General features: G+C 31.7%; 1 protein-coding gene across 2 annotated transcripts; it reads left to right on the forward strand.

The window, feature by feature from the left end:
* Window positions 1-240: 240 nt before the first annotated feature.
* On the forward strand, window positions 241-25,588 carry LOC123696645 (monocarboxylate transporter 2). Of its 2 annotated transcripts, none has more exons than XM_045642969.1 (9): window positions 241-551; window positions 13,300-13,418; window positions 15,334-15,459; window positions 20,810-20,898; window positions 21,018-21,133; window positions 21,897-22,082; window positions 22,568-23,587; window positions 23,815-23,940; window positions 24,199-25,588. In XM_045642969.1, exons 2-9 carry the CDS (start codon window positions 13,308-13,310, stop codon window positions 24,348-24,350), a joined length of 1,926 nt encoding a protein of 641 aa, XP_045498925.1. In that variant the 5' UTR covers window positions 241-551; window positions 13,300-13,307; the 3' UTR covers window positions 24,351-25,588. The 2 variants fall into 2 exon arrangements, with proteins under 2 accessions (XP_045498925.1, XP_045498924.1); XM_045642968.1 differs by lacking the exon at window positions 241-551 and adding an exon at window positions 10,720-10,823.
* Window positions 25,589-26,082: the final 494 nt, after the last annotated feature.

The following is a 26,082-nucleotide window of genomic DNA, read 5'->3' on the forward strand; positions in this document are numbered from 1 at the left end:
AAGTATGTCATATATGTAATAATATGTATTTATAGTTTTTATGCTCTTTGGGTCGTGAGGTAGAGCAAAAGTTTTATAATTTAGAGGGTATTGGGCAGAGTTAGGTCATATTGTCAATTAAAGCTTGTGACGTTTACTGACCCTCTGAATGCACAGGACGTTCGCTGAAATGGAAACAAAATATTTTTTATCGACTTAACTACAACATGCTTTAAACATGGCCGTCGGTCGCCGGCGCCACTCAGTACATTCTCAACCGGCGATGGAGACACGCGCTACCGCACATTAAATATATTACGATAACATTAAAATTAATCAATTATATTTAAACTCAATGTGTATTGTGAATTAAAAATCCCGCTTTCTTCATTTTAAATAATATCACGTGTTAGATTTTGAAAGTCTGAAAAGGCGGGAGTGTAAGCGACGCGTTCGCGTTTATGCTAAAAAGCCGGCATTTCGGAATCGGTGATTGCTCGGTGGTACTTGTGAAGTTCAGGATTTTTAGATTTTGCACGGACAAGTATCTACAATAGTGTCGGTGCATTAGGGTGAGTGACATTTAACGAAGCTAGTTACAGCTTATTTTTAAACTTTAAGCACGAGATGCGCAGACGTAACTATTTTTGGTCCACGACACGTTCTCACCTCTACAACAAATGTCATTCTCGAGTTTCAAAATATCGAGTATAATAAAATACAGGTTTTTGTTAAATAACAATTAAACGTACTGATAAATTGATATTCACGCTAGAGGGACATTTTTATACAAGGTTATATAAATACTTATTTAAAGTTATATACTTTTTAAAATGAGTTTAAATGATCTTTTAACGAGGAAACTGTGTTTAATTTAGTTATTGAGTATACATTAATTCATAAAGTGGGTTTGTTAGCATTTTAGCGTGAAGAATGAACCCATACATATTGATTTTGCATAATAAACACTCAATCATACAGGTTTAATTTACGCGGTTTCATTTAATTAAAAGTAATCATAATCAACCAAATTCAAATTTTTATTGAATCGCGTACTGAAAAAATTGCATGAGATTAAGTTATTATGTAGTTACTAGAAATATTAAGTAATTAAGTAACTAATAAACACTTGTTTTATGCAAATTGCAAGTATATCTGCTTCATACTTTTAAAACGTATCTATATCTAATATTGAATTCTATTAACGTATTGTTTTTATTATTTAAGTAAGTACCTAATTTAAATTATTATCATCAAATACGTCAATGGTCATGAGAAACTCAGTTGTGATTGCTATATTTGACCTTACCCTCGACTTCAGTTAGCAGATAACATTGCTTAGTTCAAGCTTAACTGTTCACGCAAATTTATATCGTAACGTATACTATTTAAACAGTAAATTCCTATACACATATTTATTTTATGCAACACAAACATAACTTACGGTAACCAACATAAAAGTTGCAAGGAAAATTTTGATGTCAAAGACCTTTTGAAATTCAATAAACGAAGAGAAAGTAAGATCGTTTAGGTAGTCAGTTTGTTTTATTACCAATCACTGTTCACAGGCTTTTTATGTTTCAAGAATAATGGTTGAAAATTGCAATAAAATGCATATGTAGAGTTTTTGTATAGAACAATTTTAAGCAGATCAAAAATATTTTATATTAATTAACCTTACATTTTCTTTCCTGCTAACTTAGTCCATATAATAATTTTCATTTCCGCTACAATTATTACATTAATATTAAATTAATATCCGCAAAATAGGCTAAATAAAATAATATAGAAATAGTTCCATTAGCGTTTATTTTAATTATTGTTGTATAAATGATAAGTAGAGCTAGAGGGCAAGCGACGGTAAATGTCAATACAGATAGTAAAATTAACAATAGCTTTGGAGTCCGGATGAATTTCCGCTCCCGGTAGAACGCTAATAAGGATTCAAATACATTCCTACCTATCGAGTAAAGGAGTAAATACTGTTACAAATTGTTAAAGACGAAACAAATCCTTTTGAAACTGTTTCATAGAAGAAAGCTTTGTGTGCGGTTTAGTACGTGCAATGTATCGGACTTGTCTCAATTTGTGGGCAGTGCAGGACCATCTGTTTCACCCACTGAGCCTTGAAACAAAAAACTAGTTTCCAGTGAATGTAAACACTAAACACGTTACAAAGCTCATATTGTATTCGACCTTTACTGAAATGCATTTTTTATTTATTTACGTTCAGACAGGACATAAGTAAAACTTGTCGGGCTCAATTGAGACGGATTGGAAATTTATTCCGCACCTTACCGCTGATGCTGATCGCGAAAGCTGCTTGTGTTGTGTTATATTATTACAATTTGAATATCCTCTTTTTGCTTCTTGCATTCCTGGTTCTAAAATTCTACAATTTCTTGTAGCAGGAATATAAATACGATTTTAGATGTGCATTTGAACAATATCCGTATGCATGTATCCTGAAGTTAATAAATATATAAATAAGTAGGTAATAAATCTCATTAAATTGTAATTTTCTAATTAGTAATAATTATTGTTTCTGCGTAAAGAATACCTATTCATATAATTTAGTGCGACATATGACTAATTAATAAAACTTAATTAATATATATATATATACTAAATAGGTACATAGTACGTAATTATTTTTTTTAAATAGTAATGGAAACAAAATGTAGCATGGAACAATGATTGAATAAATCAATATACTAAACATTTTTTTAGCTAATAAGGAAACCATTAAACTTTGCTGTAATGAAGTGTCTGAAAATGAATTCAAACTCAAACTCAAACATTCATTTATTCAATTAGACTACTATTTAGTAGCACTTTCGAATCATCATTACATAGATAAGTATTTTTAACATTTACCACCGATTCGGAAAGCAGTATCTATGGAGAAGAATCGGCAAGAAACTCCATAAGAATCGGCATAAAACTGAGAAACTAATTGTTAAATTAGTTTTGGACTTCACTATGATCTAGTGTTACATTTGTTTATTTGAAATACCTTTAATGCAATAGTAGATGAGTATTCATTAGTATAAACCTTAACCTATATTTTTGTATAAATTAAAAACAATCAACAAAATAATACTTAATTCCTTACTCTGGGCAAACATTTTTAATATTGCGTGCTGCGACCAATGATATTATATATAGAAACAAGAGGCTGCGACTCACATGTTTGTTTGTCTGATAACATTATTGATATTTGAGATAAACGACTGGTTGTCAAATTGTAAGTTGACCCCATTCCATAGTGTGTTTAGAGATTCATGTGAAACTGTGCCAAAGAAAATTTTTGTGGTTAATTAAAATAGATTAATGCCCTATGCTTTTCATATTATGTATAATTTTTATAAAATTTTAAACTATATTTACAGATTTCAAGTTTGAAGTACAACTTTTCGTTTATAATAAAATACACGGCAGTCGATATGTAGGTACATAAGAGTTTTCTTGTCTTTCAATTTCATAACAGGCATCTTAATTTTTGATCAAATAAAGACTAATTCGCGCCGCTACAGCTGATGAGATCCTCCTACAAAATATTATATACTTACTTAAACAAATGACTATGACAAATTTACCTAAACAATACTAGTTATCTTCGTTTAATGAACCTAAAACCAAAAACAATAATGTTAAAAAAAATATCAAGCGGACAATTAAACCCTTAAAACATTCACAATATATAAAGTGCCACAAAAAAACAACGTGTGAAAAGCCGTAGGAATATTCCATAATGTGGATGGGATGTATCAATAGATGCTTTTTTTTACAAAGAATAATGTTTTCTTAATTCCTAGAAGTGACGACCGCGATCCTTTACTAGGCGTGGGACAACCGTGGCGCTTCAAGTTCAAAAGAATTCTTGGGTTCACCGTCTTTGGCGCCAACAAATATGAATGGGCCATTCATCGATACCATTTTTTCATTCATTCGTACAGAATGAATTATATTGCTGTGATAGTTTTGATTTATAGGACAAGCTATTTGGTGAACTAATAGGTAGAGTTTTTGTGTCATAACTTTAATGTAAGTATGTGTAATTTTTAATATACATAGTTATGTAAATTAATAATATGAATATTTTATTACTTATCTACTGCTTTAGAACAATAATGGACAGGATCATTTTGGCCACTGTTTTTTTTTTCAATAATTTTGTAGAGCCGCATAGGCGCATAATATGCAAAAAGTTTCAAATAATTGGGCAGTATAAATTATAATTGATTATATGAAATATGTCTTAGATTAAGGATTGGTCTCCGCGCGCGCTACGACTAGATACCGCCGGCGTACTCGAAAAATGCGGCAACTAAAAGTACGCCGAAATCGGCGTACCCGAGCCAGTCGTGTCACAAGCATTGTGTGGAGAGGGCGTACCGATAGTTTCTAAAGATTTTGGACAAAACCTGAAGTAAAATGCCTGTTTGTGCCATAAAACTGTTTAAAAAAAATACAACAAATAATAAGAAAGACACTGGGATCATGTACCATCAGGAATAATCGTATTATTCAATATTTCACCTGTACTTTGAAAATGTTGTTTACGAAAATACGACGCCATTTAGTGTTGCCGTACTGCATATCCCAAAAACCCAATTTTTATTTGAACTTATTTTATTCATAATGTTTTTTTTTTTCAATACTATTGTCTATTACTAACGCATATTATAAAAAAATTATAATAACAATTATTTATTTCTGTTTAACCTTATAAATTTATAAAGAATAGAAAAAATTCGATCACGAGGCGGGACTTGAACCCGCATCCTTCGCGCCATTCCGGGGCGGATGCCTAACCAACTCAGCCACTCGTGACCCGCCTGAGCAATCGAATTTATTCTATCCTTTCAGTTTTATGTGTCTTAAGGGACACACCGCGCGCCATCTATTGAGATGATTTAACAACCATTTCAACCAATATGAAGCACTTTTCAGTGAATACAATATTGTAACGATGGAACACGACCTTTCTTGAATTTATATTTTTTGGTTTTTATGGCATTCAAATATTCAAATGACTCATATATTATATGTTATTTTTTTTATTACCGCTTTTTTACTTTTAAAAAACCTTTGTGATAGTATAGTAGCATCGCAAGTGGATTTGAGTCACATGTTCATCGGTTCGATTCCCGGCAAGGCCAAAATGAAATAAAAATATTTTTCAAACTTCTTTCCAAGATAGCCCATTTCCCATTTATGGGGTAAAATTTATGTAGCTGGCAGTACAATTCTTCACACACACTAGCGTCCTTACAAATCGCCTTACACACACTACAGAACTGAGTTGCCGCACTCACGGAGCTATTGTTTTTAGGTGGAGCGGTATCTAGTCGTAGCGCGCGCGCGGAGACCAATCCATAATCTAAGAAATATGTAAGGTAGGTGTGTCAATTAACGCCCTCTGTTAAATAACGCCCGAACTTCAAAAAACCCACTTATATTCAATAGACCCGCATCGTACCTCACGCACAAATGAATTGCACCAATAGGAACGCGCCTAGCGCGGTTGCGTAAGTCTGGAGTCGCCATCTTTGCCAGTAGCAGCTTTCGTTTCAAGAGCGTTAGACGTGCACTGGCTGTTATAAAAATTTCTTCTAACGAAACTATAAGTTTTCAGTTGTTTTTTCAGGTTATTTCTTGGATTATTTTATAATTTGGCAGTAATATACATAACCACACTTCATATTCTGTAAATATTTTCAAAATGATTTACTTAATTACTTCAAAATTTAAAAAATATGTCAATAACGCCCAGTCGCGTAATAACGCCCAGTAAACGGACCTTGGGGCGTTAAATTAGTTTTTTTTTTGTTTAAAGTATGGTAGAAGATTACTAATATTAACGTTGATTAGTTAAACTAAAATAAAAAAGTATAAAATCGTTACAACTTGAAGAAACAAGTCACTTTATGTGAGTTACGAATTTTATAGTTTTAATACTTAATTTTCTTTCTTGAGCTTCTTTTATTTTTAATAAAGAAATTTTATAACGTGCTTTTTATATTTTACTTAGCAGAAATTCTATATGAACGTATTTTAGGCATACACAATTTTCTTTCATAAACGGGCGCTATTTAACACAGTATTTCTATAAACGCCCAAGAAAAGGTTTTTAAAAAGATGTCTTTATGTCATGAAACATAAATAGTTTCACGTTTTAATTGGTATATTTCGGTTTAGAAAGAAATATCAAACCTACTCGTCGTCTGTTTATGTGCTTTAAAGTAGTTTTAATAAATAAAAAATTAGATTTTTGTTAGGCGGGCGTTAATTACCTCTTCTACCTTACTTATCAAATAACTCAAACTTTCAGTCCCAATATATATCTATTAAAAACATGACACCAAACTATCCAAACCTGTTTTCGTAAATAAAAACTAATATTTGCAATTAAACAAGAGGCCATGTTTATCTAGAAGCCAATATGGTTATCTGACCATAGGAAGACTGATAATAATTATTAGTTCTATCACACAATTTTTAAAAAAATATTTGGTTAACGTACGACGTCATTACTCATTACATACCTACTCTATAACCACCGCTATAAATAATAAGCAAAATCTTATCATAACATATACCTAGGTAGTTATAACTTTTCGATTACTTAATACATTATATATATATGTATATTATAATAAATCGATTTATGTAGCTGTGCATACCAGTTTTCCCTGTGGCATTTTTATATACAGATAATTTATATAAAGTAAAGCAAAATTTTAAAGCGTATTTGGAATTATTATTATAAACATTTTTATGTAAATCTGTATAATACCGACAATATTATTCATGTAGTCATATTGAATTTATGCGTATTAAAGTGTCTGTTTACAAACAATCCCTTCATAGACTGTAAGGTGATATATAAACATGTTTTCCTTGCTTTTCCTTAATTTGCAAGTTACTACGACAACGGATATAATTGTTTTATTATCGCTAGTGTTTTGTTTTTTGAAGTGAAACATCTTTATCGGGGTTGAAAAAAATTTTAGTGTAACATTCTTTCGTTACGCGTGACATTTTTTCCGTTACGCGCCATCTTTTTCTTATCGCTACCGCGCGTGATTTGATGTATTTCTGTAAAGTTGCATATACCTAGTAAATTATTTTTTGAAAAATAAGGTCATAAAGAAGTTTCACTTCTTACGTGTGTACAATAGTACACGCACACATTTTTTTTCTATTATTTCTCACTTGTAACGTACGTAGGTACCTATAGCTTTTTTGTTTCTTGAATTAAAATAAATAAGTTAAAGCATCGGAAAAAAAATAATTACATTTTCTTGTAATTATACTTGATCGAATTGCGCAAGTAGGTACATACTTACTACCATGATAGACCTATATACTTATAGTAGAGCCATTTTAATAGGCAACATTTGACAGTTCAACAAAATTCAACAACGTAACCTAGTAACGACGACATAGAATAACATGATATTTCGTTTTGTTAGAACTGCACATTTGCTTAACTTTTTTAAATTATGATTACATATTTATAATAATAATAACCAATACAAGTAATTTTAAGATTTAATTTTACTGATAAACCATTCTAAACATAATAAACAATTTCTGAATTGAAGAACTGACGTCGCTACAATTTTGTGTCAATAAACCTTTTTTCTTTTTAAATACCAGAGATGTTACTCTAAAAATCGAAATCTGACATCTAGAATCGAATGCATTGATTACTTGTGAATAAAAATCATCATAAATTAATAAATTCGATTGACAAATGTTTCAAATCCGTATCGATTAATTCACTTTAATCGATGTTTTTATACAAGTTACATCTCTTCGAAGATAAAATTGATAGACGTCAAATGTTGCCTATTAAATTGGCTCGACTATAAAACTATTTTTTGCGCTATTTTTCCTTTTTCGCCATTTAGAATGAAAACAGAAATGTTTGCAAATTATGCGCTGCTTGACAAGTCATTTAATATATTATCCATTTTGCATGCTCTACATCAGCTCTTACTTTAAATTCAGCTCCTTCAAATGAGTTTTTGTATTATTATTATATTTCTTTATGAACAGGTATGTGTTGTTTAGGTACATACCTGTTCGAATTAAATGCATTTCATCTAAAACACTTGTATAAATGTCAAACGATCATGGAATATAACCGTATAATTCATGAAAACCTGTTGCGATCAACTTATATTTTATGATCTTCTGAAATGAAACTCCAATAATTATAAGAGGTATTTCACGTTTATAATGGATTATTAATAATCTAGTAAAAGTACAAAATTGTTATAAAGAAAAGCTTGCGTATCCAGTATTAGGAAATTTTGAAACATGGATAGGTAGTTACTTGAATAATTTCTCTTTTACGCGGCTGAAACTTCGTATTTTCTTTCCATCCAAGTTTAAAAAATGAAGCTCCATTATAATCACAGATTATAATTAAATGTGTCTATGATTAGCTACGATTATTTCTAGTATAAACTAGTTGAAGATATGGAAAGTCGCCGCGACCACATTTCGCGCGCAAATCGTTTGATTTACACAAGAAGCTTATATCTAATACACTGGAGATTTCGGTATGAACATTGACGTGTAACAAGAAAATATTGCCCAGTTCATGTTTTTTATCACTTTCACACCTAACTTGGTATTGCCACTGTTAATACGAAGTTTTCCCAAGGCTACTATGTATGCTGTAATATTCTGTGCAAAAGGTTAGTTTTTGTACATGAGTTTGTTGATAAATTGCCAACAACGTCATTCAGAAGCATTGTTGGATGAGACAATTATTATTTATGCTAAATAAACTAAGTATCTGAACCAATTATTAAAAAGCGATACTCCCTGATTATGGGTAGTCACCATAATAAAATTGTAGCAACTCTCACTTTGTCAATATGGCATGTGTGTCAAAAAAATTGCGTCGCTTCGAATATTTAAGTTAATATTGTTGCTTATTTAATGAATATTTTCCGAATATAAAGAATGCATTGTATTGTGCAAAATTGCAGAAGTGTTTGGACACCAAATTCTGGCATAGAATTTCACAGGCAAGTGTATATTTACGTTATTTACAATATTCCTCAATACTCCTGCATTTACCTGTTTAGAATCATTTCAATGGCAAAAATTGTCTAATTTAGCATCATTTTAGTAAGCAGTCATGTTAAATTTGTTATTTCCCTAATACTTTATCATTTTTCAACAAGTTTTCAATAAACAGATTTAACAAGTAAGGTAACCATGATGACGAGTTTTTATGGATAGCGAAGAGAATATATTGTAATAACAATATTATGATGAAAATTTAGAACACCATTTTAAAGATTGTTACTAGTAATGAAACAACACATGACATCGGTATTACACTCACATGTAGTTATAAGATTGTTCGTTTTTACATTGAAATTTATACTTTTTTAACTTACCTCATATTTTTTTGTTTTACGTATTTCAGCTTTCCAAAAAGTAAAATAAAAAGAAATATATGTGCCCATCAAGGTTACTGAGGATTACGACCCAGAAAAAAATACCTTTTGAAAAATAAACTTTGTAAAGTTAGCTGAAATTTGTGCAAGGCTGCTATAAACAGTTTTTCTTTGATGATTCTGGCTTGAAATTGACCCGTCGAAGCAACGCGTTTAAAAAGAAGATCTGAGTAGCTAACAATTTGGTAAACAGCATCTGATGCAAAACACAACTTTCCTCTATTTACAAAGGATGTTAATGCTATATATCGGTTCATATCCAAGCTTTGTAGCCAAAAGTTATTTATAACTATCATTCTATACCAATTAAAATTGTATGTACCTACCTATAAAGTATGACCATAATATTATAATATAAATACTGTTAAAAATATATGTCGTTATTATTTATAGACCATGATTTTTAGTTTTTTCTATTTTGAAAAATCCTGAATTTACAAACCAGCGTGGTCACTCGACAGAAAGAGACAAATAACATGACTGACGTCATTGAATGTCATAGTTTCTTGTTTCAAGTTAATGGTCATAGTGCAATCTCCAGTGTATTAGAGGATATAAGCTTCTTGGATTTACACGTAAGCTTCTGACAGCTGTAACTAGTTCGAGTCGATCTCTATCAGATTTAATGACTAAATTGTACCAATTAACTACTTATATGTTACATACAAATATTTAACTTTTCCTTTGGCGCATTTTCAATATGGTTAATGTTGAAATTGTTCTACAAACCATCCGTATAATTTATCCCATAGAAAGGATTTAATTGCATCCTGCCGACAATTTAGCTTTACACGAAAAATGGTTTCAACAATATGTTCTTTTTCTCTTAAAATCAATTTAAATTATTTTTGTTACATATTAAGTGAAATTAAACAATTAATTATAAAAAATGATTTTAAAAAGAAAAGCTTTCGCAAAACTTATATCGTAACTCTTGTACGACCGAATAATAATACATATATTATTATATATTACCTAGGTAGGTACCAATATAATAATTACTTATGTGGTTAGAAACCTGTATAAAAATATGATCATTTTATGGTAACAAAAACTTCATATCATATTTAACTCCATTCCTGTAGGCTACTTCTGAAAAACTTAATACGCAGTATTCAGAACATTCATAGCAATCGCCAACAAAACCTGATTCTGATCACTAATGTGTTGAATGGCATAGAACTTGAAAATTTACATAACATTATGCGATATAAACATAATATTTTTCGAATAATTAACACAGTTACGTATTCACTGCGGTACATACAAGTAGTCTGCTATTTTGCTAAATCTAATGAACTGGAAAATACAATATTGGTTATTCCGACATCGCAAGACAGATTATGAATAACAGTAAGTAGCATAACTCTTAGTATCTTACGTTCATCTCGAATATTTTTACATCTTTATCGTTTAAATAGGATTATCAATAAAAATAGGTACAACTTAATTACGTATGATTGAGCAACGATCCGTAATCTTACCTTGAAAGCTCTGGAAGAATCGAATGATCATATTATATAAGTATTTCATCTTGTAATTCTATAAATAGTATTAAAATTTTAAATAGCTCCTCTAATGTGCCTTCAATTAAATCAAGTGTGATTGTAAAACATTACATGTTAATAATAATAAGAAAACGATAAATTAAATACTCATTAGATAAAGAATAAGTATATTAAACACAAAGCCAATTAAATGCTTATGGATGTGACTTATTAAGATTTTGCTTGGAAAATTTCAAACAATAATAATTATAGCTTGATTACAACAGAAGATACTACTTATTACTGGGTTCACATAAGGTTCAGATGATATATCTGTATAATAGACGCCGGGATGACGAGCTGCCGGAAGAACCACATTAACCAAAGTCTATCAAGATTACAGTCTTATTTAACCTTGTCATTAATTTTAATTACATTCCATATCAAATTGCTTGAGCTGTAGATTTCACAAATTACCATTTTCGACCGAATTTTAAAAGCAATTACATCGCTGCTCCCAGCTGCTTATTGAATTCATGTTCTAGGTATCTGACTGTTTTCTACAAACGTAACTTCAATTTTTCGAATACATGTAGTCTTTCTGTGTTTTATTACGTAAGAAAAGCTTTATGATTCACGCGAAGATAAAGCTAAAATTTTACATAGAAATATGCCCATTTTTCGCAATAAATATTTATCATTATTCGCTATCTTGTTTTTTCATATGTGACCTCTGACTGTTAACACTGCAAAGCAACCCCCGCAAGAGTAAACACGATAATTTACATTTCGTCACTATCAATTATCAACAAACGTATAAATAGACTGAAGTGTAACTTATAAACAAGCTGCGACTTAACTATAAATTCGTTCATAAATAATCACTACTTATCTTATTTATCTACGTATAAAAGCTATTCTAATAACAATCTACGTAACTCATAACGCATAAATATAATATTATTTATTTATAGAATCTTATCACGAATCCCACCACTAACATAAGATAAATTAAAATACCTACCATTAATGTTAACTAAATGACTATTGAAGTCGTTATATTTATAGAGCTTTTACCTATCACATACCTATTCTATAGACTGGTGTAATGGTGATTAAAGTTATCGGAAGTTAATATTTTATATCATATTTCCATTTCAAATGCATATTAATTACCAATTAAATGCGCAATAAATGAATATTTACTTAGTTTGGATAGATTAATTACTTTATGATATTTGCACGATAATAATAAAAACATATTTGTTTTTTTACAATATATGACGTAAAACTGACACAAAATCTATAAAATTGCGATGATTACTTACAGCATCATACCGAATCATGGATAATATAAGTTGTTGTTTGTTGGAATAATTATTGCTATAAAGGCAATTCAAAATATTTATCAATATTATGTATTATCTTGCTCGTCGTGATTTATGCGGCACTTGCAGAAGGGTTACACGGTCATCGATCCACATACCCGAGCTTATCATAGGGCTTAATTTTTCCTAAGCGATAGGAAAATTACATACTTACTCACCTTTACAAGGCGGGCTTTTCATCGTACTGTATTCTTGTGAATATTTAGTTCAAGTAAAATTACTATTCAAATGAAACTTTATTTTATTTCAAAGATGTCGGTAAAATAATTCTCATATTAAGGACATTCTCGTAGTAAACAATGATTTATGAGCATTTTCCATAATATTATCTTAAGTTAAAAACGCAGTTAAACCAACATATCTGTAAACAATAGATCTATTTCGGAAACAATAGCTTTTATAGTTTCAAAATAAGTGTGAAATGGCATTGTTTAAAGTTCCGTCTAAGACAATAATATAATATTGAAAAGTAAAATCCAATACGTAATAAGTTTTCTGGATAGAACCAGTATTGACTATCATAGTCAGGGTCAATTAAATAGTTATTTGTTGTGTTGCGTCCATAATGCGACACATTTATTGTACAGCTGTGTCTTTAATTCTCCTCTATTCACGTTTACGTTTGCATTTGTTACACGAGAAATAGTCATACACGTGTCATAATATCATAATACGTTATAATATCATGATTTTAATACAAATGGTCATGCAGAACTGGAAGGATCGTCTAAATATTTCAATACATAATTTTCGTACATATATAATAACCACTACTGATCTCTCCAATGTCATATTATGCCATGCATACGCGGCACGCTCATGGCTTTCTGAATAAACATATAAAAAATCTGTAACACAACTCTATGATTACGTACATTACCCTTTTTCTGAAATCCCATACATCAGATGATAAAGAAAGTGACCTGGTTTATTTATCTCTTCATATTGTTGCAGTGGACACGATGGTGCAACGAGTAGCCACGGACGAGCGTCCGTTCGAGACCCCTTCTTCAGACGAGAGCGGCCTGGGACGAGACACTCCCACGGATGATTCCGAACCTGAGGCAGCTTTGGTAAGCAATGGGCCATGTTTTTTGCACCTTCAGGTTAAATTTACTTGGGCTGGTATTCTTTAGTTGACTTTGCTTTACTTTAGAGACCGTATAAGCTGCTTACAAGGTATTTTTTATGGATACTTTACAAAAATGTGGAACTCTTGCTGGTAAGTATAATATTATCTGTGTAAGAATATATATTTTCTGTAATTTATTAGAGCCTTTGCTATTTGGATACTGGCCGAAATCGTTTATAGATAATAAAATTAAATATCAATTAAATTATAAATGTCACAATATTACATAATAATATAGTCTTCCTGTCAATGTACAAATTAATTCATGGCCATCTAATTTTGGACAAAATTTAATAAATGGAAACAGCAGACATGTCTCAGTTTACGGATTTTTGCTATGAAATTAGCCTTATTCTATAATTCATTCATAATTGTGGTTGTTGGTTACCACATTTATGCCGTTGTTGTAAGCTTCGAAAAAGTGCAGTGGGATTGTAAAAAATCCATTAAAACACAAACAGATATTATAGAAACGAGGTCAGTATGTATAGAAACATGCAATTGTAATGATAATGCCTCTAAACTAAAGGTGTAAAGTTATAAAATATGCAAATGAAAAAAATGAAAAAGTAGAAATGTACAGTGCATGCTATTGATAAAGTGATAGCAAAAAATGTCTGAATTAGCAAAGAAAATAAGAAGGAAAAGGAAATTGAGGAACATTGCAGAAAAAATAATTAACGGCTGCCTATTTTCAACGATTTTTCTTGCCTTTGCTGAGATTACTGTGACCTTGTTGCTGTTGATTTTCTAGGATATTTAGGTATTAACTTGCAATTGAATAATGGCTGTTTTAAGATTGTGGAACAGAAGAAAGGAAATCGCTAAAAAAATTGGAACGTTTATATTAGACTCGCTTATTTGGGCGACTCTTATATTTGGAACATATATTTTGGTGGCTTTTTAGGACATTGAAATACTACTTTTTGATAAAAATAAATTTGCAACATGTAACTCTAATAAACGATAGCTTTGCACCAAGAAACATGTTCTATTACTTCTAATTGCTCTATATACAAATATGATTTTGTAAATGGCTAGTAACACTGGTAGCACTAACGATATTAGGTGATTGATTATATAGGTGAAATGGATCAAATTTCGATGACAAGGTCACTATGTCAGAAGCTTTTTTGAGGCTATTCTTAGTCTAGTTACTAAATACATCTTATATTCATTTTTGACCGTCTGCTAAACAATTTAACTTTTGCAGTTGGTAATTATATAGGTATATATAGATAATATAATAATAATCTCTATATGAAATGATGTTATATATGAAAGCAAATTTTATTACCTATATAAGCTGTACGAAATGAACATGTCAACTTAAGTCAAAATTTGGCAACAATACAAATCAGTAGTTTTATAGATGCAATGCAATCTTACAATTAGGTAATTTAAAGTTAATAGTATCTACCCTCAACGAATACAACAAATGAATAATAAAGCGGGAAAATAGTAGTAGTTTTATTCATGTCTGAAACAATAGTTTCCAAGGATGCTAAAGGGGATTTTCCAGTTACCCCCACAACCGAAAGTGATGAAAAATTATTTCAATTAGAAGAAAATTGCGTAAATAATTTATTTATTCATCATTACCTAAAGTATCTAGAGTCTAGATGTTATCTAAATATAACTTAGCTTTAAATAATCACTTATTATATATATAATAGTTAGATGAAAAAAATCAATATAATAGTTAGATCAAAATCAACTCTATACCTACATTGGTAGATACTTAGGTAGTTTATTTTTTACACTTGCAACAAAGTCAGTTTTAATAATGTAGTATCAGAGTTGCAAATAATATAATAAATTATAAAATCGGATCTCTATGTTATATTTATTTTCAGGTTGTTCCTCCCGATGGCGGTTGGGGCTGGATGGTGGTAGCGGCTTCGTTCATGTGCAATTTTATCGTCGATGGAATATTGTTCTGTGGAGGAAGTCTTCTTAAACCAATACAGACGGAATTCAATGTAAGTTTTAATGTTTATCTCTACCGAATATAAAGCACATTACAAATAAATGCAGTTTGATCACCAACTTTTACTTAAATGCACATGCAACGTGTTCATTTAACGATAGTCTTAACTTACCCTTCTTAATTATTATTTGCACAAAAATACGCTGATACCTGGAACCCTAATAATCATAAATTAATATGAATCTTCAATCAATGACTTGCAAAATCTATATTCGTTTATACGTTTAGCATTTAACGAACACCTCTAAAAATCGAGTAAGTATAACAAGAGCAAAAAAAGAAAAACTTTAATATTACCGGTCTTCCTAATTACTAATTCAAAACGAAACAATCTTGTGACGACTATTTTAAGTGACTAACCACACCCTCGTACGACGCTGCTGTTCTCACGTCACAAACGTGCCTCCATAAGTATATATTAAATAGCTAATGCTTCAGTATTTAAATGCGTTTTAAAATGTAAGCCTTTGAATTGGACATATGTTTCTAGAACTAGATAATTTATTCCATCTACTCCGGTCGATATCTGACGAGTTATATAATTGGTTAAATTATGTATCAAATGATATATTTTTACTATGTATCAGGCATAAAGATTTACAGTAAATATTATAAACTAATATAATTTAGTAGTGTGTAAAGGATTTAATTAAAAACATAAATTAAAAAAATATAGAGTTACAAACAAATTACATACCTACTTATAGATACTATTACTTTTTGAGATTGAGATTACGAGTTTTGTCTTAATTTCTGTTTTTGAATCTCTTTATCAAATCCAAGACCTTTTTAAAGATACTCACTGCGTATTTTAAATAATACTCAAATCCTATAAGCTACAATGATTCTTATATGCTTTAACAATGAGTCATGCTTACCTAACGAGGCGTTAGCCGTCACGCTTAAATTTAAATTTTAAACTTACGCACATGACCGATATGCATAGACGCATTTTATTGTTCAAAGGCTTTTTCTACAGTACTAATAAACATCAAACATAACACAGTTATAGTCCAAGGTTTCAATAAATGTAGGTCGCTGCAAGATTGAATACTAATTAACGAGTAAGTGTGAATGGATTGGTAGTTTAAAAATAATCGGACGTTGGTCTACTTCTCTGGCAGGTGATCTGCTGTAAATGACAACTAATAAGAGGCTAATTTCTATAAAAATTTAGTTGACTGTCAGCTTAAGTGAAGTCCCATGTCCCCTATTGGGGTAAGGGGCAGATGCATTATACATCTGTTTCACTGATCGATTTTCTTTACGGACAAGTAGGTGATCAGCCTTCTGTGTCCTACCAGACCGAGACATTTTTTTTTCTTCGTCTCCACCGGGAATCGAACCCAGGACCCCTCGGTGCTACGCTCACGCGTCAACCACTGTACCAAGGAGGCAGTCAGTGACTGTCAGCTTAATGCAGATAAAATATTTAGAGATATTAATTAACGCTTTAGTTTATTACGTTGTTTAAATATTGGGTTTTATCGAATTTCAATTTCATGTGCATACGTCAATCGAACATTTCTTATACTTTTGAAATAATAACATTTTTGCAACGACACAAATTATTAATTTTCTTTTTTTTTTTTTGTACTCTTCCACCCACTTTTTTCCTTGATAGAATTTTATAGCTCTACAAGTACCTAAACCTTTATATCACTTATTTTTGTTTAAATAGGGTTGTATTCACAGACTATGGAGAATCCAAAAAAAAGAAAGTTAAAAATTGTTATTTTCCAAAGCACGTTTCGGTATACATATTTTCCAGAATATTAAAAAACAACAAAAGGGTTTAGGTGTAATTTGGATTTTGGAACTCAAGTTCACAATTACCATAAAGTTAAGGCCAAGGCTCCGTCGCGTTTAACCCTTCATTCATTCATAGAATTCATTCATCTAGTTATAATGGTTTGCTCTACAATTGATTTATCATCCAAATGCAAAATTAAAGAGGAGAAGTGTAGAGGATTTTTTATTTACTTCTTGAATGTACTAAGTAATTTAATACGAGCTTTCACCTAACCTGTCTATTCGGACTTGATTCGGACGGTCATTTTAATAATTGAAATGACATTTATCATTAATTATTTAGATCAATATCAAATGAAACAATTATTTTCCGATACTGTTAAACTATGAACAAAAAATTTGTCAAGACTTGATTTCAATTAAGGCGGGGACAATCTAGATAACTTTTAGTATCTACTTTCTTAATATAAAAAGTCACCAAAAAGTCAAGGACGATGATCATGCATGCTTGTCAAGCCTGCAATTACGTGAGCAGCCAGCCTCAATAGTGGACAGACGTCAAAGAAACTTGCTGGCGACGACGCGACGTTCAATTAATTACGCGGTTTACGCCATATCAATACGAATGCGTGGAATTATTCCATTTCCACTTTCTCAGGGTTGCCTCTGCGTACAGTCTATAATTAAAATGCGTGCTGAGTACTCAATATTTATTGCTAATACTTACTAGAGAATGTTGTTTACTATCTAACTATACTACATATCCAAGAGCAATGCTACGGGTATTTTTACTACCATTGCTGATATCTATAAGTTTTTACAAAAAAATTTACAATTTTCCTGTAGGTAGGTATACTTCTCTAGTACGTATATCGTCGTGGACTATTTCGTATTTAAGTAAGAAATAATATCATTTACTATTATTTTGATATTTTACCAAGCTAATGGAAAGTAAAATGAAAATACATTGACCTTTTTATGAAAAACAAATCGAAAGATTAAAAATAAACGAGATAAATCAACTACTATACTACACGCAACTATTGGGAGTTTGCCAAACAGACAACACAAACTATTTCAAGGAAAATGTTGTAGGCGTGAATACAGATTTTCGCAATGCATTGTTAACTTTTTACAAATAAAAATGTAAAAAGTGCGCTTAGGCTTTGGTTAATTATTTGAGTAAATAATGATACTACGTTGGTATACATTAATAATTACATTATCAGTTAATTTAAATAAGTCGCATGTACCTGCCATTAGCAATTTTATTTGCATAATTAATTTTATTATTAATCATGTTCCATAAATACCTATATATATTACTTACTTAAGTCTGATTTAATTTTGATTAAAATTTAATTTTTCCTATAGCAGTGATAATGCCTTCATAGATTTATATGACAAAATGCACAATGCTAACTTAATAATAATTATCTTTTATAAAAGACCCCGCTTTAATAGTATTTGCATTACCTTAGATATTTAGTCCCGTTAGTAAAGACTATAGGATATAGAGTATAGACAATGACCTAGCCTAGAGAGGCTTCACGGTTCACATTCCACACTCAATTTTCTATACTCTATTATTTTTATTTTTAATTACTTTAAAATAGGGATCGTTACCTATATTTTATTAAAGTAGTACCTATGTGTAATTAGAATTAAATTAAGTAATACTACAATGTAATTCATTATTATATTATTATATTTCATCATTGAATTATTATAAGTATTCGAGAATCTAGTTTAGTCATAAATATTAATGATAAGATAATTTTAATAACTAATATTATTACAATGATGGTTCAGGTCAAAGAACATATTATGTGTGGATTTATCAACTAATTAAGTTTGAATTCGTTATCATAATTTGACAACGGATTTATGAATTAAATGTAACTTAGTTATTTGCACATATACTGTTAAATTTTTTTGGATTTTTTTAAAGAAAAATATTATATATGCTTCCGCAGCTCTTTGCACATAAAAATTGTATGGTTCATGTAAGGCTTTTATGTATTTCAAATAACAAACAACTGCGCCCAGCAAAACGCTCATGATTTGTGTTGGTCTAGCTAGACGTTCTGCTAATATTACGGTACACGATCGTTCTATGAACTCTACATTCTACAATGTTTACAATGTTACTGCTATTGTCTCTAATTGGTAAACATATCAATTTTGTTAGCTTTAGTCCCTGGTTTATTCAACATTTCCTAAATAGATTATTTAAACTACACCTAAAATGGAATTAATTTAATTATAACTATTAAACGTTTTTAAATTCCGTTGGTAATTTGTATTCTATAAAGGTGTACCGTGTACCAACATATCTACGAGTGCGTCGCGTCGGTTACTCGTATCGTAAAATTGATCTTATCAAGATTCTAACCGAATTAATGTTCATCCAAGCAAAAACCCCAGACGCTGACATGTGTTTACACAAAAAATTAAGTGCGACAGTAATTAATTCATACTAATATGTGCGTACATGCCACTGTCACCTAACAAGGCTATTCGGTCATTGAAAGAGTAAAAACTCGGAAATATTTGTTTCCCGCCTCTCGGAAATGAATTTTAACATGCGTGATATTTATCTAAGTAACAATTTCATTTATATTATACTTCCTAGTGACTCATTGTAATATGCGCCGTGAGGTATTTAATATTTAATTATAGTCTATGGGTAATAAAATTTAGCCTGATTTATCTACTTACAATAGGTACTAACCATTTGCATCTACTATAAAAATTAAAAATACTATTTAAAATGTGAAATTACAGTAATAGTTTCAAGAAGAAACTACTGGACCGATTTAAAAAATTATTTTATCATAGATTCCTAAATTATCCCTTATGAACATAGGCTTAATTTTAAAAAGTTTTTATCCCGGGTCAACCCGAGCGGAGCCGGGACGAGCGGCTAGTATCTATATATATATAAAACTCAAAGGTGACTGATATAGTGAGGAACGGGGAAAAACGTGCATCCCGCACGTACAAAGTCGTGGGCGGAAGCTAGTACATATAATATAATTACCCAATAATTAACCAAGAGACAATTTGGGATGTATAAAAATGTAGTTAGGTAAGTATGCGATATTTCTATCCCCAATACATGAATCGTTAAATTGCTTATCATTCTTAATTTTAATTTATAATTGTCAAGTCATTCATAAAACTCAATTTAAAAGCGAATTATAATTGGCGCTTGTAAAAACCGTTTAATATAGATGTGTACCTGAGTAACAAACGCCTTTGTTTTGGTTCCCAATCCTACAACTATTATAAAGGCGAAAGTTTGTAAGTATGGATGTATGGATGTTTGTTACTCTTTCACGTAAAAACTACTGAACCGATTACAATGAAATTTAGCACACATATAGAGGGTAATTTGGATTAACACATAGGATAGGTTTTATCCCGGAAATCCCACGGGAACGGGAACTATACGGGTTTTTCTTTGAAAACGCAGGCGAAGCCGCGGGCGGAAAGCTAGTAGTCTAATATAACTGAAAATCCATTTGTACCTACTAGAGAGATAATTTATTGATTACAATATATTCAATAGCATTTTTTATCAACAGGTAAGCGGTGGTCAGGTGGCTCCAGTGAACTCATTGCTACAGGGTTTTTACCTCTTAGCGGGACCGTTTGTTTCCGCTTTGGCCAATAAGTAAGTACTTACCTAATTTTTGGCACAAATAACATCAAGAATATCTCCCTTTTGAAATCAATATAAAAGAAGATTCTGCAGATTGGGCGCTTGATAATTATTTTCTAACTTCTTTACAGATATGGTTTCCGCGTGGTCACCATTGTGGGTAGTATTATATCGAGTGTCGCCTTCGCCCTGTCGTATTTCGCAACGAGTGTTGAATACTTGTACCTGGTCTATGGAATTATGGGAGGTTAGTATCTACTAATTATTAGCTACTTAATATTAGCATATCTATGCTTACAGGACAATAACATCCTCATAAAGCCTGTTTAAAACACATATCTATCACGTATTTATCAAGCCATGAGCGTGGATTTATACCAAATTAGTTCTACTACTTGACAGAAAATCATTTTAAAATATAAATAAATTTAATTTCTCATTTAGTCTCGAACTCTCTACTTTCGCTCGTAACATAGTTATGAGTTATGACTAATTATGCATCTCTTAATCTATATTCTATTTTAACACGAATGTTGACTTTAAGCGTGTAATTATCAGTTAAATGACACCAAAGAACGTGATAATAACATAATAGATATAATTATACGGATGTCACACGACATAAAAACTACTATTTGCTAGAATATGCTACTACTACCTATACTTAATTAAAATAAACCTGACACCATAGCCAAATTTTGCTTGCAAACAAAACTTTTGATAACAATTACGTCATACCAGAGTTTGGACCTTAGTTTGGACGTTATAAGCAAATATGTATCTTCTATTAACAGAGATATGTCTGTCTTTTTGTAGTTAAAAATGAACATACCTATAACGTTTACGTTACGTTAATGTATGTTTCATATAAATATATTTAGGTTAACATACTTACATAATATCCCAATGGATACACTTTGCTGCTCAACACAACAAAATCAAAAGTAAAAAGTATAAACCCTGTTCCATTGCAGCTCTACATATACGTTAATCTAATTATTCCGTTGCAGGTATCGGTTTCTGTATGATCTACATGCCGGCTGTGCTGACGGTTGGTTTCTACTTCGAGAGATGGCGCGCGCTGGCCACAGGCCTGGCTCTGTGCGGCTCCGGTGTGGGGACCCTCATATTTGCGCCTCTCACTGCTATGCTCCTCGAAAAATATGGTTGGAGAGGCACTATTCTTGTTAATGGATGTAAGATCAATTATATTATCATAGTATACATGGCCCTTTCATTTAAATATGTACCTACATTAAAACGATTCGGTCTACCATTGTTGAGTTTTAACTCATTAATTTTATCAAAATCCTACCGTATGTAAGGAAAACATATTTAGGTACTTGTTATCGTTTTACTTTATTCCTTGAAGTAGTTACGAATATTATTTGAATAATAGCACTTCAAATGATTTTCTGTTTTACATTTTTTTAATTAGTTATTATTTGACATACCTATGGTGGTATGAATAACTTAATAATTGTGTATTTTTACATGCAGTTAAATTGCAACTAGTTACTTAAAAAGAATATAAGCTCAAAATTACTTTTCGACGTAGGTATTAACCACACATATGTGACCAATAAAAACCCGAGGTCACATGTGTAAACCGGAAATTGTTATCTTAATGCTGTTACACAAAATAAACACATTAACAATACAATTTATGTTTTTTTGACAGGTTTCGTTCTGGTGTGCCTGGTCTGCGGGGCCATGTTCAGACCCATAAATCCGGTCAGAGTGACCTTGGCCGATAAGGACGAGGAGGACGACACTTCCCGTCGCCACGAAGAAGCTGTTGAAAAATTAAACTCAATGCTCAAACTGCACAACAAACTAGATTCCGGTATAGGAATGCCAGAAGTGCAATTCGGTAACAAAGTGAGCCCCCACACGTGGATGGGCGTAGCCAATAACACTCGCTATCCGACCGCCGAAGAAGTTTTTCGAGGAAGCAATTCACATTTAACCAGGCGATCGTCCGCAACCGCGGGAACAATAAAAAATCATATGTGTAATAAGCCCCTTTTCATTGCCGTACCGGTGGCTGAGAAAGACGAACAGGAAGACTCCAATAGCAACATTGATAATGCTGAGCCATTGATCGCTAACTCTGTTAAAGTCATGACACAGAATTCACGACCGCGCCGTTCTCACGTCGATTTAGTCGCCCGGCCATTTTATCGTGATGACATATTCTTTGGGGGCAGTTTGGCGAGGTTGCCTCAATACACGTCACGAACGTCGCTCGGCTATCACTTGGCCGTAACTCATGTGCCCACCCAAGTAGATACTCAAGAAGAACAATCTGGAAAATGCAAACTTTGCCCAGAAGCCGTCCGAAGGGCGTTGGCTACTTTGCTAGACGTCAGTTTGTTCAGATCGCTGACTTTTAACATTTTAGCGATTAGTGGATTCTTTACGATGTTGGGTTTCTTCGTCCCGTATATGTACGTAGCTCAGAGAGCGAAAGATAATGGCATAGATAAAGATACTAGTATTTTGTTAGTGTCGGCTATTGGAATTGCCAATATAGTGGGACGTGTTGCTTGTGGATTGGTGTCATCGATGCCGAAGGTGTCTCCTCTGTGGCTGAACAACATCGCTCTCTCTGCCGGAGGGATCGCGACGATGATTAGCGGCCTGTACTACCACGACGCCTATCAATTTGCATACTGTGCCATCTTTGGACTCGCTGTTGGTAAGCGAAATTTTCTTATTAACTACAATTATATTTGATTTACAAAAATAAATATTGAATCGTACCTATGTGAAATCATTACTTTTTTTTTAATTCTTTTTACATTAAAATATAAACGTTCAAACCTTTTAAATCTTAATAAGAGTACACAAGTACCTAATATTTATTTTAATTTATGTATTAATTAATTGGAAAATGGGGATATTACAATTAATTTATTCTTACAGCTTGCTTCGCGTCTCTACGGTCGATCCTGGTGGTGGAATACATTGGACTCGAACAACTGACCAATTGTTTCGGATTATTCTTGCTGTTCCAAGGTTTGGGAGCTGTGCTGGGCGCCCCCATTGCTGGTAAGCATTCGTGTTTTATTTCACCGCAAAAACACAGGACCAACTACAGAATAATGTACCTATGTAGGTATTGCATTTGCCTTTTCCTTACAAAATTCGTTGAAGTGCTAAGTGCTATTAGAAAAAGTAAATGGATCAAAGTGAAATTTAATGAGACACTTAGGTACATTAGGGAAATCTATTCGGAGCCGCTAGATAATCTGGAATGAAAAATGATTGTTTATTAATCTTATTAAAATGAACAAAAATTATTTGCAGGTGCTCTCATGGACATGACTCAAAGCTACGAAATCGCGTTCTACGTGTCCGGTGGCTTTTTGCTCTTCTCGGCTGTCATTTGTTACCCGATTGACTACATTAGCAGATGGGAAAAATCAAGAAACAAACTAGCGTCCAGCCCAAAAGTCTGAAACAATCGAAATTATACTCTGATTTTATAACTTCAGAGAATTATGAGTGCTTGAAGTTATGTCCGTTTTAGGACGTTTTGATGAATAAGTACGTGTTAGCATTTTCTTCATCCGCGCACTGCCTAAATCTTTCCGCGATTCTATTGAATCTAGATTTTAGATTTAAGTGTCCAAACTTGGCATTTGCCGAATGTCATTTTGCCAAATTGAATCCTTCCATATCGAATTACCTACCTACCGTTGTGTGGAGTGTACAACTTGTAACTAATGTAATCTATTTGTTATATAAAAATTGAAATTGTACTTACCAATGAGACGCGCTGGTCGCGACGGTAACATATCGTTGTATATTTAAATAGATAAGACAGAGTTGATACTCAGCTGCCAAATTATTTGTAAGAATTTATTCAGGTCACCATTTGTACTTAATCGAAACATCACGATCAAGAAGCCGACACCTATAAACTTAAATAAAATTTACAAACGGCAGACTACATATTTTGTGAATTGGTGAATAATTGAGAATCTATTGTTATCTAGTGGAATAAATGTGATAATATTATATCCTATTTTTGATACCTATTCATAAATCATAAACCATAAAAAATTGAGGAACAAATGAGGAACAATAACATTTAACGGAGTATCAAAAACTTTACAGAATCATACCTATGTTATGTATGTTAATGTTATGTAACGAATTATTTTGAATCATAAAATTTTGGTAACATAAAAAAATACTAAGCGGTCGATATGGTAAGAAATTTTATTTGTGATAATTCTGTTATGTTTTGAAAATGCATTTAAATTAGGTTTTAGTTTTAGTTTAAAAAGTACAAAGACTCGAAATAATATAAAATTAACATTTGATTGCTATGTTTTGTAGCTTTATAATGAACTAGATACTTTTATGCTAATCATATAACATCAGGGTGAATAAAAATTGACTAGTGTGTGAAAATAGCTAATAAAGCTTAATTGTATGCTCCTGACTTCTTAGGTATAGTATGCTCCATAAAGTAAAAAAAAATATTACCTACCTAGGTACTTCACAATTAAAAATAACCTAAGTCAATCTCAACAACATATCAACTAGTTCTGAGTTTGACACCGTTTATCTTTGTGTAATTAGTAGATATGTCGTGGCCATATCGTAGATTTGCTCATTTCATGAAATGGCTAACATAGTTTGATCAGATCGTTGAATCGTCAACGTTTCACGATTTGGTCATCGACATTTGGCCAGATCGTATAAAATATAGGTTAGGTTAGGTTAGACTTTAATAAACAACGCACGAGCCGAGCGAGCAAAGCGAGCGTGCCGCGGTAGCGGCCGGAGAGTGCCAGAAGCGAATCGATTTTTAAAAAGAAACAAAAATGGTCACATTTCGTGAAATGCCCATCCACGTTTGGCCAGATCGACGATCTGGCCAAATGTGGATGACCAAATCGTGAAACGTTGACGATTTTACGATCTGGCCAAACTAAATTGGCCATTTCATGAAATTAGCAAATCTACGATATGGCCACGACAGATACATATTAATTAATAGCAATTATATTTTATTGTTGTATTCCACAAATAAAAATAAAATAACATATTATACCTAGTTAATAATTTTAAGTAGGTATTTATAAACACAAGTGACTACATTTTTAGGTTCTATAAGATAGTTGTATAATAATATTATGTATGTGCCTTATAATCTTGTTGAACGAGTGTATCCTATAT

Source organism: Colias croceus, chromosome 13, assembly GCF_905220415.1.
Source record: "Colias croceus chromosome 13, ilColCroc2.1".
NCBI classification, from domain to species: Eukaryota; Metazoa; Arthropoda; class Insecta; order Lepidoptera; family Pieridae; genus Colias; species Colias croceus.

Coding starts and splice junctions, on each gene's coding strand:
- LOC123696645 (XM_045642968.1), top strand. Junction 15,460..20,809: donor CAATACAGACGGAATTCAAT/GTAAGTTTTAAT, acceptor TTTTATCAACAG/GTAAGCGGTGGTCAGGTGGC. Junction 21,134..21,896: donor GGTCTATGGAATTATGGGAG/GTTAGTATCTAC, acceptor ATTCCGTTGCAG/GTATCGGTTTCTGTATGATC.